The sequence below is a fragment of the Schistocerca gregaria genome, chromosome 5 (assembly GCF_023897955.1).
Source record: "Schistocerca gregaria isolate iqSchGreg1 chromosome 5, iqSchGreg1.2, whole genome shotgun sequence".
In the NCBI taxonomy this organism is placed as follows: domain Eukaryota; kingdom Metazoa; phylum Arthropoda; class Insecta; order Orthoptera; family Acrididae; genus Schistocerca; species Schistocerca gregaria.
In genome coordinates, this window is record NC_064924.1 from 462792589 (window position 1) to 462807100 (window position 14512).

A 14512-nucleotide genomic window follows, 5' to 3' on the forward strand; every position below is an offset into this window, starting at 1 on the left:
AAAATTTCACAGCGGGAAATTTAGTTAAGAGTAGCTAATTGTTTATGTTGTAATGATGGTTGAACAAAGAAGTTGATGTCAGGAAAGGCACAGAGTCCACACTGCTTAAAGATGAGTAGACACTTCCATGTAAATATAGGTCTAATGCAAACATATGGCTAATAACAACTACAATGTTCAAACAATTATTGCATGCCTCGGATGCAAGGTTGGGTGTCAGAAATAGGAAACTACTACTATTTATTGACCAGAGTGCAGTGCACCCCCCCCCCCCCCCCCCCAAAGATATGTCACATCTACATAATATAAATATGGTGTTTTTCCTCTCAATTGTAATAGCCACCTTCAGCCACTTGAGCAAGGCATTATAAAATGCTTGAAACAAAAATACAGAAAGATTCTCATATAGAAGAGGTTGGCCTGTGTTGATATTACAATGCATTTTGTAAGAAGTGCCTGGGATTCTGTGCAAGAAATCACAATTTCAAGCTGCTTCAAGATGTCTCGCAGGAATAGATGGCAGTGAAACAAAGAGAAAGTGAGGATGAGGATGAACCACCACCTCTGCCAATTCCTACAATGTTAAAAGCTACTGAAGCAATACACACATATAAACGTTGTGTTTTGAGTTTTGAAGTTGATGAAGAAGTGGTGAACACATTAATTAACATAGACAACACAACAATAAAATTAGGACAAAAGAAAGTCAACTATTGATATGTTATTCAAACTTTGATGAAGACAGGACTACACACTGTGTCTTAGTGTAGTTAAGCTAACAAGATGTACAATATACTGGTACTTGGTTGCAATGACAACTGCTATTCAATTACCGGCAGCAATTCACTAATAAACACAATGAATGACATTTGTTTAAGAAGTGTGATAAAAAATTGCAATTTCAGCATTTTTTTTATTTTTCTACAACACATACCAGATATATATTTTGAATGCTAGAGGTTAGGCTCTCATGTAATATAACTTTCCTGCATTCCAGTTGACTGATGGTAGAAGTGTAGATGTCCAATGTATTGGATTTAAGCAGTGTTATGTATTTAACATGCTGTTGTTTCTTGTACTCTTAACACATAATTAAGAGTATTTCTGGGTGTGATATTCTGAACATCATCTCAAAAAAGCAAACTTTTAATTATAACTTATTGAGACAGTTTGTCAAGAAGTGAGAAGTTATGAGATCGTGTATTATCCCACATGTGGTACCCTTAGTTCTGCATTTTCACCAAAGAAAAACCTGAATCATTACCAAATTAGGTATTTTAAGGCAGTAATTTTTCCACTTAAGATGATCAAAATCTGTGGTTCTTTCAAAACCATGCTATAGTCAGTGGAATTCCACTTAAAATGCTTGGCCAATATGCTATAATTTTTCATGCTCTGTGCTTTTGTATGTCCCTATACAAGTTCTTTCACACATTACCAGTTGGTTAATGCATGTGCCACAGCTAAAAAAGGTCTTAATGTTGCAAAATTTGGTATTATACTATTAATATTTCACTTTTGCAACTCACTGTTATAAGGTTACCTATGCAATAAAAAGAAACAAACACAGGCACTATTCCATGCAGTTCTGCAGGCACCAACTGATCTGCAAATCAATATTTTGACACACACACACACACACACACACACACACACACACACACACACACACACACAGTTTCCCTCCCCCCTACACCCCCTAGGAGTCCATGTGAGTTTTGGCGCAAGAGATAGAGACTGTGTTGAAACTGCAACGTGATGAATACTGTTTAAGAGATGCTGGTTGGTTGGTTTAAAGAGGGGGGGGGGGGGGGGGGGGGACCAAACTGCTACATCATTGGTCCCTCATTCTGATTAAAATAATTCCACAAGGGTGGGAGTAAAATAATTGAGACATACAAATCACAACTGGAATAAAGGAGAAAACCACAAGAATGACAGCAGGGCAACAAACACTACAGTGGACAAAATCGGACAAGAAAACCACAGAGAGATGCAAGAAACGTGCAGAAGAGATCAAAAAAAGAGAGCAGATTACCATGGCTGGCTGACCATGAGAATAAAAAGGCGACGCCAGCCACTCTGCAACACAATAAAACCTCCACCCTAAACACACTAGGATGGTGAGAGATGTTGCTGAAAATGTTGTCCATTTACATGAATTCACAACTGGAATTTGGTGTACTATACGCTAAGACACTCCAGACGTTGTTGCTTGTTTTGTCTTAAGCTGCAGCTATTATTTGTGAAACATCTGGTTGCTTTATGCATGGACAATCATTAACAAGCAAATCACAGTTGAGCATTAATGTAAATGAATGACTTTTCAGCAACAATATTCATCACGTGGCAGTACGATCACTGTTTCTGAACATCAATTGTCTCAAAACTTCATGGACCCCTAATGGTGAAACAATACACCAGTGACATGGTTGTCACAAAGCGTTGCTGTGTGTCTCCTTTAAACACACCAAAATTTTGTACATGAAGTTTTTTTTACACCCTGTATATATAAAATCTGATTTAAATAAATTACAAGCAGACAAATTAACCTGTTTCCGAGACACTCTTGTTGTGTTGCTTCCCTGAATAATAATGTCATGATCTTCTATGTCCATTCTCAGCTGAAATTGTTGTCTCTGTCTACGCTCTTCAACAGTTTCCTCTCTGTTTACAGGACGGCCTTCACGTTCCTCCCTTTCTATTACTTCTTGAAGTTTTTTCTGTGTGAATATAGACAAATATTATGAATGCACTAATTAACCATTTCTCTGCAGTATAGTTAAGTACAATAGTATGATTACATTAAGAATGTACACTCATGTTCCCTTACAATGCAATCAACAGCATCAAAGTAAATGAAGCATAAATTCACTTTATGGCAAGACAATTTTCCTCTATCATCAAGTCCCAGAATGATTCTGTGCTTCAGTAAGTGCTTGTTTACTTGTGCCATACAGCGCTCCAAGTTATGGTTTAACTGAAAAACAAAACAAAGAAGTGCTCTTAAACTACATTAAATAATTGTGGTAACATTTATTTGTCAAAGTTTACTACTCCAAAATGCCTAGGGCCACAATGAAAATGTTGCATTGTTTCTTCTGGGAATAGAATGTAAGACTTCATTTAGGACAAGTAAAAGGGATGGTAACAATTAAGGTGAAGTTAAATTTAGATTGGTGCAAGTAAAACTGTCATCAATCTGAAGATTGCTGTGAACTCCACAGTGCTTTACTAGTCATATTCTGTTGGAGGAGTACCTACAGTTAACATGGACTTTGAACCATGGTTTAATTCCCCATTTTTCATCTCAACAAACAATGTCAGAAATATGACTGGGGATCAACCCCGTGACCTTTGGATCTATAATCTGGCACTTTGCCAGCAGCCACACCAGATTAGTGTGGCACCTTTTGTTCTCATAAAACTAAAATAGCTGCACAAACAGTAGGAAAGAATCTGCTGAAATCAATGCACATGCTACAAGACAATGAAGTTTACCAGTAATTAACTAAATTACTCAACTTACCCTAATTTTCACCCACATACAGAAAAAAATTGCTAAAGCATTCAGGATGAGCCACATAACACCAAGTCCAAATAGTGTCAAACCAGTCACCCCAGAAAACAGAAGACCAAGTAGGACAACAAATGCTGTAAATATCCAGGCTACAAGAATGCGTTTGTAGCATATATTGTAAATGTTGAACCTAAAATCATTTGTCAGTATTTCCATCACATGAACATAATCTTCTACTGTTAGCTGAAAGTAAACAAAAGCATTAATCAGATAATTAGCCACAAAAATTTACTCAAAAGTGACAGAATGTAGATCTAATATGATATGCAAATTTGCTAACATGTATGATGCAAAATTTTCCTATAATTTCAGCAGACTGAATACAAAAGCCACAACTGTACCATATTAAATATCAAGCAAAAAAGAAATATTATCTGACAAACATCCAGTATCTTGGAGTAGAAGTCTGATGCCATACAAATCTCAAAACTGAATGATTTGGGTGAACATCTATTAAACAAGACAGGAATACAAAAATGAAAAATATATCAGAAATAGCAGTTTAAAAAATATCATTTAATCTAGTGAAAGTTGATGTCAAAGAAATTTTTGTAAGATTTTTCATTTTTAAATATTGAATAAACAAAAATACATTAGTGAATTATTGAAACCAACATGCTCATAAAATGCTATTGTCTTAAGCCTCACACCAATCTTTTGTGCTATCCAGATTTTAGCTTTTATGCCATTATCAAGTACAATGCTAAAAGTTGTTAGATCATCTTTAAGTCATATCCATTAAGGCAGTCCAAAAGCAGGTAAACAAGGCTAACACATTTCTTTAACATATCTCTTTAAAATTGTGTTAGCCTTGTTTACTTGCTTTGGACTGCCTTAGCAGATATGATTTAATAAGTACCTGATAATGGCACAAAAGCCAAAATGTGGATAGTACAAAGAATGAATACAATAAAACACAGTAAATGGTGGTATAGTCTTTACAAAAGTATTGCATGAATAGGACTCAATTCCACCAAAAACATTTTAAGTACTAAAACTAAACTCCCCCCCCCTCCCCCTCCCCCTGAACAGGCCATGAAGGCACAACAGTACCAACCGATTAAAGTATATGTCATTACAATTTCTTCTCTATTATACAAATGACACATTTTTCTGAAAGTGTAAGAGCAAATTTATCCAGGACTTACTGTTAAACCTTGAGCCATGAGTTCCTCAGGTACTAATTCTGGTCGAAATTTAGCTGGTGTAATCCATGGCCATTTTGTATTGACTGGAAGCAGTGTTACAATTATGTCCCCATTAGCTGAAAGATAAATAAAACACAAAATTATGTTGGATGAGAAACATCTAAAATAAATTTACTCTATATAAATGCCTGTTAACACATAAAAGAATGTTTTGCTTATGAAAAAGTGCACAAGCACTTGCACGAACACACGAGAATGTACTAGAACGGCCTCCCACCAATCAAATCACTACCTTGCCTTTGTCTAATGGTGTTCTTTCTCAGCAACAGTGTCATTCATGGAAGCATCTTTGAAATAATTAATGAACTAAAAGTATAATTACAATCATCAGATTTTTCTTAGACAGCGGGAGAAAAGATGATGAGGGGGGAGGGCTGGGATAGATGTATGAGGAGAGCCGGTGGGGAGAAGGGTGTGAGAAAGGTTGGGAGAGGAGTGAAGGGAGGGTGGTGAGTGGGAGAAGTGAATGCTTTCCATGTGTGAGCACCATAAGAAAATAGAGTTAGGGCAAAGAGGGAATAGGTAAGACTGCAGATTACATTCAGTTCTTGTTCCGTAAACCAAAGAATGACAATCCTCGTGGGTGTGAGCGAAATATGTCAGAAAGTATAACACAAAAACATAGATTATCTGAATACAATACTCACTTCCCTGATTACTTATTGGGAGATTGCCAAGATATGTGAATAAATTATAGTAAACTGGACCTGCTAAAATTTACAGAATTAATATACTGTCACAATGAAACATAATTGTGCACTTTTAATAAATTTATCATACACAAAATACCTAATATTGACTGTTGTGACCATGCATTGTCAAAACTAAAATCTAACAAACATTTTTACTTAAGCTGGTCTAATAGCCCCCGTTAAGATATTCATCTATAGAGCACAAGAAGTTGCCTACCAAAAAGGCTTTCAAACACTGTTTAAACTGAACTTCACATGAAACCAAGTGTTTAAAGATTGCTGGCAATTTACTGAAAATGTGTATTCCTGAATATTGGACCCTTTTTTGGCTCAAGGTACATGATTTTAGGTCTTTATATAGCTTGTTCAAATTCCTAGTATTGATACTATGAATTGAGCTATTATTTGCAACAAATTTTATTAAGGGATAAATATACCAAGAAGCAGTGGTTAGAACACCCAGTTCCTAAAGAGGTTTCTACATGATGTTCTTGAATCAGAATCTGTATAAAAAGTTAACTGAATAACTTCGATAGCATAAAGCACCAATCTTGTACTGTGCTTCACTGAGCACTGAATCTGTTCTGAAGTGAAAAGATTTGTAATACACGAGTACAACCTGATGTCATACTGCAGGAAACAAATGGTAAGAGCTTGTGTTAAGGTTTTAATTGAAAAATATGTCAAGCATTATGCAAGTGGAATACACATGATTTTTGTTTAGAGCAACATTTTGAAACATGTACTATTAACTGCTTGTAAATGATTCTTCCTCATTGACTGAAGCAATTTATAGGACACCTTCAGGGAATTTCTCTCTCTTTTTGAAGTAGCTTGACTCACTTCTGTTGCACCTGTTTTGATGTAGAAGGGATTTCATAGGACCCTGAAATTTCCATGTATATTTCCTAATACACATTAATGGGAAAATGGACTTGGACAATTTAACAGCAATATCATTATTACTAAAATACTGAATGATGTCTGAGTACAAATGCTAGAACTGCAAGAGTTTGGTTGATGTATGTTAATCATAAACTGCACTTCTGCCCTGTATCAACTGTCAAATTCCCAACTAGATGAAACCATTTCAAATCTTGATTTGATGAAAATATCTACTAAATCGGTATTCTGAGAACTTGGATATTACAACTTCCAGACATTATTATACACTGACTATACAGCAGACAAGTGGTTGGTACGGGTCGTTATGTTAGACTGACATCCAGTTTAGATAATGATATTCAACCAATGGAACAAAATGCTATTACAAAAAATTCAATAAATGTTGACATTATTGCTATATATTATATTCAAGCTGCTGATATTTCTCGTTGCTGTGCACAGCACAGCAGTCTGTTTGCTGCACTTGTGATAACATCAAGCACACAGCCCATAAGAAATGCCCCAGGCAAACAAATAGAACAACCATGAAAGAACGCACTCTATAGTAAATCATCTTACATAATAAAGACAGTTCTAACTCTTGAAATTACTTTTCTACCAAACTTTACCAAAACACACAACTATGTATGCTTGTTCATTTATGTAACATGCCAGTAAGGGATTTTCATATTAACCAAATGGTTCCCAGTTTGAAAATTTTTCAAATAGCAGAAAATAATGTCCCTTTCAAGGCTTACTATTAATAAAATGAATATTTGCCAGAATAAAACTGAACCCCAATGAGAAGTATACAGACCAATAAATGAACAAATGATTAATGCCTTTAAAACATGTTGAAGAGATGTAAAGTGGAGATATAACTATTGTGAAACCAATGTCAGTTGTAAATACAACCTGTCAAGCAATGAAACTGTGTTGGGTTTAATACCTGCACAGTCAAATAATACTGATGGAGAAACGTTATTTAGGAACATATATTCTATTATATACATGTGTTCCTGGCGATTTATGGAGACATACTACACAAAGGTGTATGACAGAACATGGAGCATAGATACCTAAGAATATAAGTAATAGGCAGAGAAGTCTACACACATTAACTAACTGCTGACACACACAACAAACATTTTGATCACCAAACCCCAAAAATCTCCCCTTGAACAAATATTTTTATGTGCTCGCAATAATCTGGAATACTACACCACTGAAACTGTATGTCATTAAACCATACAATTTTACTAATTTCTGGAATTAGTCTTTACTTAGAAGCCAACACTAATGTATAACTGTCTTTTCGTTATGCCTGTCTGCAACTCAATGTGTCATCTTTATGGGGAGTAGCAATCTACATTCCCCTTATACTGTTTATAATAATATACTTCTAATTTGGTGTTACCTAATGAAATGGTGTTAATATCAATGTGCTTGAACTGCACACTTGTTATTTGGTTCTGAGCCAACTTGATAGCTCCCATGTTGTTGCAAAACACTTTGGTTAGCTCAATAATCATATGGCTCAGTTTCACCTTTAAAGTTCTTAACAATAACACTTCTTGTGTGGTGAAAGACAATACCATATACTGAGCCTCAACAGCAATCAAAGGCACTGTTCTTTGTTTCTTGTAAGACCAGGATATTGATCCTCTCATCAACTTGAGACAGCTACATGTAATAGAATGCCTGTTATACAGTTCATTTTTCCAGTCTGAATCACTGTAGAATTCCAGATTCCTGTCTTGCAGTACCTTCATCCGTAATCAACAGGTCCTATTAAATATCTAAATATTCTTTAAACTGCAACCCGATGTGCAATTCTAGGGTCTTTGCAAATCTGCTCACAGTATTAGTAGAAAAGGTAATATATGGCCTGGAAATTTGAGCTAAATATAAAAGACTTCCCACTGGCTGCAAATAAAGTACTTCTTTTTTGCACATTTCATCTTCTACTACTTAACAATTTCTCACTCTGTTCCTTAGGGGTGGAAAGTGGCTCAATTCTTCTTGCCATATATTTCTAGAAGTCTCTTCATGTATATTCATTGGTTAATTGACAATTCCTCACTACTGTCTCTTCTTATGGTCTTCATACTAATGTATTAAAGCACTTCGCCTAAATCATGCATCTCAAATTCAGATTGACGTTGTTTCTTGAGACTACTCATTGAACTTTCACCTTTTGTCAAAATAAAAAAAAGCATCAACCTATACAGCCAAAAATCACCATATCTTCTTCATTTCTCATGTGATATATAGCAGAATCAGCTGTCAAGTGACTCATGTTGTTAATGCCTTATGTAAGCACTGATTCCAATAGTATCCACTTTGTTTAGGACCTTACATGTGCATTTTAGATGCCAAATTTTATACTTTTCTTGAGGAGTTTTCTTGGCTTCCTCTGGCAGAATAACAAAAATTTCTTCCTTCAATTCTCCATTCAGATATGCAGTCCATGTGGCAGATTAATAAATTTTCTTTTACAGCAGGGACATAAGATATCTTAAAGAAGCATACTGGTGAGACTGTTTCTTTATAATCTACACCCTGTATCTGAGTGTAGCCTTTAACTAACAATGGGCTTTAAAATTTGGCACTGCATCTTCAGGGTTTTTAATACTAAAGACCCACCTCACTTGTAATGGTTTCTTTCCTTATGGTGCATCAACCCATTCTTGGAAAAGATTAATAGCTTTCTTCCAATTATCTGCCTCTGGGCTGGCCAATGTGTCTTCAATTGTAGCAGCCATATAATCTCATATCTGGATAGAACTTAGGTTTTATTGTGTGTGATGGACACAGCAAATTTACATCCTCTGCTGCCAGAGTTTCCTGAACCTCATTATCCATTTTATCTTTAATAAACATATCCGAGTGTTCCTGAAAAACTACTTCAGGCCTTTTAACTCTAAATTTAGTGGTGCCTGTGCATGTTCTTGTACATATTCTTCAGGATTAATATCTACAATACTTTTCATCTTTTGTTTCATTTTCGCCAGATTTTAAAAATATTATGTCACTATTAGTTATTACCCTATCATTTTTACAATTTATGCCTCCCCATAAAAATTTATTTTTGAGATTAAGTGTTCCATTTTCTTCCAAGTTGTTTGGAGGCTCGAACAATGGTGGAGCTTGTATGGTACTACTATTGTTTTTATTTATTGTTCCGTGGGGCCACATTAAGGAGAAGTCTCCATGGTCATGGAACGAGTCAATACATGGAATTATAACACGACTGTAGAAACAGATAAAATGAAATATAAGAAACATATTCAGGCGACAAGTCGTTAGTTTAAATAAAGAAAATCAAGAATGTAACACTGGAATTTGCTTAATTTTTTAGCACTTCCAGGAGCTCCTCGACAGAATAGAAGGAGTGAGCCATGAGGAAACTCATCAGTTTAGACTTAAAAGTGTTTGGGCTACTGCTAAGATTTTTGAGTTCTTGTGGTAGCTTATTGAAAATGGATGCAGCAGAATACTGCACTCCTTTCTGCACAAGAGTCAAGGGAGTGCATTCCACATGCAGATTTGATTTCTGCCTAGTATTAACTGAGTGAAAGCTGCAAACTCTTGGGCATAAGCTAATATTGCTAACAACAAACGACATTAAAGAAAATATATACTGTGAGGGCAATGTCAAAATTTCCAGACTATTGAATAGGGGTCGACAAGAGGTTTTCGAACTTACACCACACATAGCTCGAACAGCCCGTTTTTGAGCCAAAAACACCCTTTTTGAATCAGAAGAATTACCCCAAAAAATAATACCATATGACATAAGCGTATGAAAATATGCGAAGTAGACTACTTTTCGTGTTGAAATGTCACTTATTTCAGATACTGTTCTAATGGTAAATAAAGTGACATTTAGTTTCTGAACAAGATCCTGAACATGGGCTTTCCACAACAGCTTACTATCTATTCGAACGCCTAGGAACTTGAACTGTTCCGTCTCGCTTATAATATGCCCAATCTGTCTGATTAAAATATCAGTTCTTGTTGAATTGTGAGTTAGAAACCGTAAAAACTGAGTCTTACTGTGATTTAGCATCAAATTCTTTTCCACAAACCACGAACTTATTTCATGAACTACATTATTTGATAATGATTCAATATTACACACAAGATCCTTCACTACCAAGCTGGTGTCATCAGCAAACAGAAATATTTTTGAATCACCTGTAATACTGGAAGGCATATCATTTATATAAATAACAAACATCGGTGGCCCCAGCACCGATTCTTGGGGAACGCCCCACTTAACAGTGCCCCTTTGGGACTGAACATCACTACCACTCTCAATATTGCGGAGAATTACCTTCCGCTTTCTGTTCTTAAGGAAAGAGGCGAACCAATTGTAAGCTACTCCCCTTACTCCATAATGGTCCAACTTCTGCAGTAATATTTTGTGGTCAACACAGTCAAAAGCCTTCGTTAGATCAAAGAAAACACCTAAAATTCGCAACCTTTTATTTAATCCGTCCAAAACCTCACAGAGAAAAGAGAATATAGCATTTTCAGTTGTTAAGCCATTTCTAAAATCAAACTGTACATTTGACAGCAAATTATGTGAATCTAAATGCTCCAGTAACCTTGTATATACAACCTTCTCGATAACTTTAGCAAAACACCGATGGCATAGAAATAGGTCTATAATTGTCAATATTATCCCTGGCTCCCTTTTTATAAAGTGGCTTCACTACCAAGTACTTTAATCAGTTAGGAAACCGACCACTCCTAAAGGAAAAGTTACAGATATGGCTAAGTACTGGGCTAACATACATGGAACAATACTTCAGTATTCTGCTAGATACCCTGTCATATCCATGAGAGTTCTTGGTCTTTAGTGATTTAATTATTAACTCAATCTTCCTCTTGACAGTATCATGGAGTAGCATTTCAGGTAACAGTCTCGAAACACTTTTTTCTACGAGCGCTATATGATTCCCTGTTGGGACTAGGTTTCTATTTAGTTCACCTGCTATATTCAGAAAGTGATTATTAAATACTGTACATATATGCGACTTATCAGTAACACGGACATTCCCACTACGTACTGATTCTATATCCACTACCTGTCTCTGCATACCAGCCACTTCCCTTATGACTGACCATATGGTTTTAATTTTATCCTGAGACTTAGCTATTCTATCTGCATACCACATACTTTTTGCCTTCCTAATAACTTACTGTTTGTAATGGGCTGCTGCATTTTGATTGTGACTGTTTCTAACATTTTGATATAATTGCCACTTTGTTCTACAAGATATTCTTATCCCTCTAGTCAGCCACCCAGGCTGCCTGTTTGTGCTAGTACCCTGTTTTGAACGTTCTAACGGAAAGCAACTTTCAAAGAGCATGAGAAAAGCATTATATTTATCGTCTACTGTATCAGTGCTATAAACATCCTGCCACTCTTGTTCCTTGATGAGGTTTACAAATGTCTCTACAGCAACTGAATCTGCTTTCCTAAACAGCTGATGACTATATTTAACACGTGATGCAGCACAAAAATCTTTTAGAGTTAAAATTTGTGCATCATGATCTGAAAGGCCATTCACCTTTTTGCTAATAGAATGCCCTTCTAGTAATGAGGAATGAACAAAAATATTGTCTATGGTTGTTCTACTGTTCCCTTTCACTCTCGTTGGAAAGAATACGGTTTGCATAATATTATATGACTTAAGGAGTTCTACCAGCATCCTTTTCCTTGCACAATCACTTATACAATTAATACTGAAGTCACCACATATAACTAACTTTTTGTATTTCCTAAAATATGAACCAAGAACCTCCTCTAGCTTTAGCAAAAATGTTGTGAATTCAGAGTCTGGGGATCTATAAATAACAACAGTAAGAAGTTTAGCTCCACTAAATTTAACCACACCTGCACAACATTCAAACACCTTTTCAGTGCAGTACTTTGAAACATCAATTGACTCAAATGGGATACCGTTTTTCACATACATGGCTACTCCCCCACACCGCAAAGAGCTCCTAGAAAAGCTGCCAGCCAACCTGTATCCTGGTAAAGGAAGCCTCTGAATTATCTCCTTATTTAAGAAGTGTTCAGATATACCAATAATTTCAGAGTCAACATCTATAAGCAGTTCACTGACTTTATCTCTCATTCCCTGTATATTTTTATGAAATATACTAATTCCCTCGTTAATCGGATACCTAAGCTTTGTCGAAAGTGGTTTCTTTGTTAGAGAGACTTCCCTTAAGCAGGAATACCTATCAGCTGACTTCAATCCAAAAAAGGTGCAGCTCTAACACCAACAACTACCGGAATTTTCCCATGAGTGATCCCACCACCCCCACCTGTGCTGTCACCTATAAGCTTTGCCAACCTCCCCTTTCCATACCTGTTGAGGTGCACGCCATGTCTAGTGAGACCCGTCCTGCTGATAGACTCCACCGACACCACTGAAATGTGACTCATGCCTTCTGTCATCAGCGCACCCCAAAGTCTCATGTTATTACGCCTGACGGCTGTATTAAGAGGAGGCTGATCGTGACGCTGAAACGGTTCCACGAAATGCACATTCGTGTTGCCAGTCTGAGTGGCTATCTTTTTCCAGGTCACCATCTATGTCATACTCCCCATCCCTATCAATACTATTACCAGCCCCACCCACAATCACTACCTGATCCTCTTTAGTAAAATCCCTACATAACCCCCCTATGTTAACAGTCACTTGAGCCAATCCTGCATTAGGCTTCATGATGCTGGTAACCTGGTACTCACTCCCCACAACTTTCTGCAGCTTGTTTAATTACACTATAGTTGATACTGCTTTTGCCCAGTAACATTTTGGTAATCTTGCACCCTTTAACATGCTCCTTCCTTTCTCTGCAATTGTTCAGTTAGCCCATTCTGTTACTCCATTTTGAGTAGAACTATTGCGGATTATAGTTTGATGTCCAAATTCACATTCACTCAATTGTTGCCCAAACTGTTTATTGGTATATTTGGCACCACTGTTTGATCTGAGAACTTTTACCTTCTTACCTGCCTGACTTTTAGAAATGGCATGAAAAATGTCAAATATTTCGCTCACTTTGTCCTTGATCCTAAGGAAATAGACATGGGTATATCTTTAAAAATCATCAACCAATGTAAGGAAATACCAGCTGTCTCCTATAGACTTTTTCCATGCGTCCACAAAGGTCTGTGTGTAACAACTATAAAAGCTTAGTAGATTTATTTTTATTTGTTTTAAATGGTAATTTGGTTTGCTTTCCTTGCATGCAAATTTCACAATATAAGTTACAACTATTATTTTTCTTTATCCCCATATGGCATACCTTTTAACAAGGCCATACTTTGCCTATTAAAATGTCTCAAGTCTTTGATGCCATAAACATATTGTTGAATATTCTGAATAGCTATTCCCAACTTGAAAACCATCTAATTTATAAATTCCCCTTTCTTTACTTGCCGTGGCTATCACACCGGCAGTCTACCACTTTTTCCCTACAATTTAAATCAAAAATTACCTTTTTGCCCTTGTTCACCAGTTCACTCATGGAAAGCAAATTTGTAGCAACATTCTTCACATAGTGTGCATTACGGGACTTTTAATTCTCTTTCAAAGTTTAAATTTGAGTTGATCTTCCTACCAGTTCATACTGTACTGAGAACCATCCACTGTTGAAACACAAATGTTTGTTTTCAGAGAAACATCGTGTAAAACTGGTTGGTCTTTGGTAATATGCACAGATGCTCCAGAATCCAAAAACCAACACGTACTCTTACTTTCAGTTTTACCATAAGAACAATATTCAGCAAGTACTGTAGCTTTATTGCTTGCCTTCCTCTCTGGACCTTTCGATAAATGTCCCATCCTTTGTCATTTGTAAAATCAAATAGGTTTCTTCTTTTTTTATTTTGAACACAAAGCCATTTCCTTGCCATGGACAGGATATTCTTGTAAATTCTTAACATTCTGTAATCTCTAAGCATAATAGTTCAATAAAAACTGTAAAGTGACAGATTTTTATTTCTCCCCCCCCCCCCCCTCCTCCCCTTGAGTCATTGGTCTTCTGACTGGTCTGATGACGCTTGCCACGAATTCCTCTCCTGTGCCAACCTCTTCATCTTAGAGTAGCACTTACAATCT

The 14512-nt window shown here is 36.3% G+C and overlaps 1 protein-coding gene across 8 annotated transcripts in view; it reads right to left on the minus strand.

Moving 5' to 3' along the window:
• LOC126272060 (transmembrane protein 268) overlaps window positions 1–14512 on the minus strand; it is a 99965-nt gene that overhangs the window by 71256 nt on the left and 14197 nt on the right. For all 8 annotated transcript variants that reach the window (XR_007549166.1, XR_007549167.1, XM_049974585.1 and 5 more), the window contains exons 2-5: window positions 4729–4844; window positions 3530–3763; window positions 2834–2980; window positions 2553–2723 (exon numbers count right to left, since the gene is read on the minus strand). Coding sequence is in view for 6 of the 8 variants with exons in the window: in XM_049974585.1 (XP_049830542.1) it covers window positions 2553–2723; window positions 2834–2980; window positions 3530–3763; window positions 4729–4844 (668 nt within the window). In the remaining 2 variants the exon portion in view is untranslated. The remainder of the gene's footprint in view (window positions 1–2552; window positions 2724–2833; window positions 2981–3529; window positions 3764–4728; window positions 4845–14512) is intronic.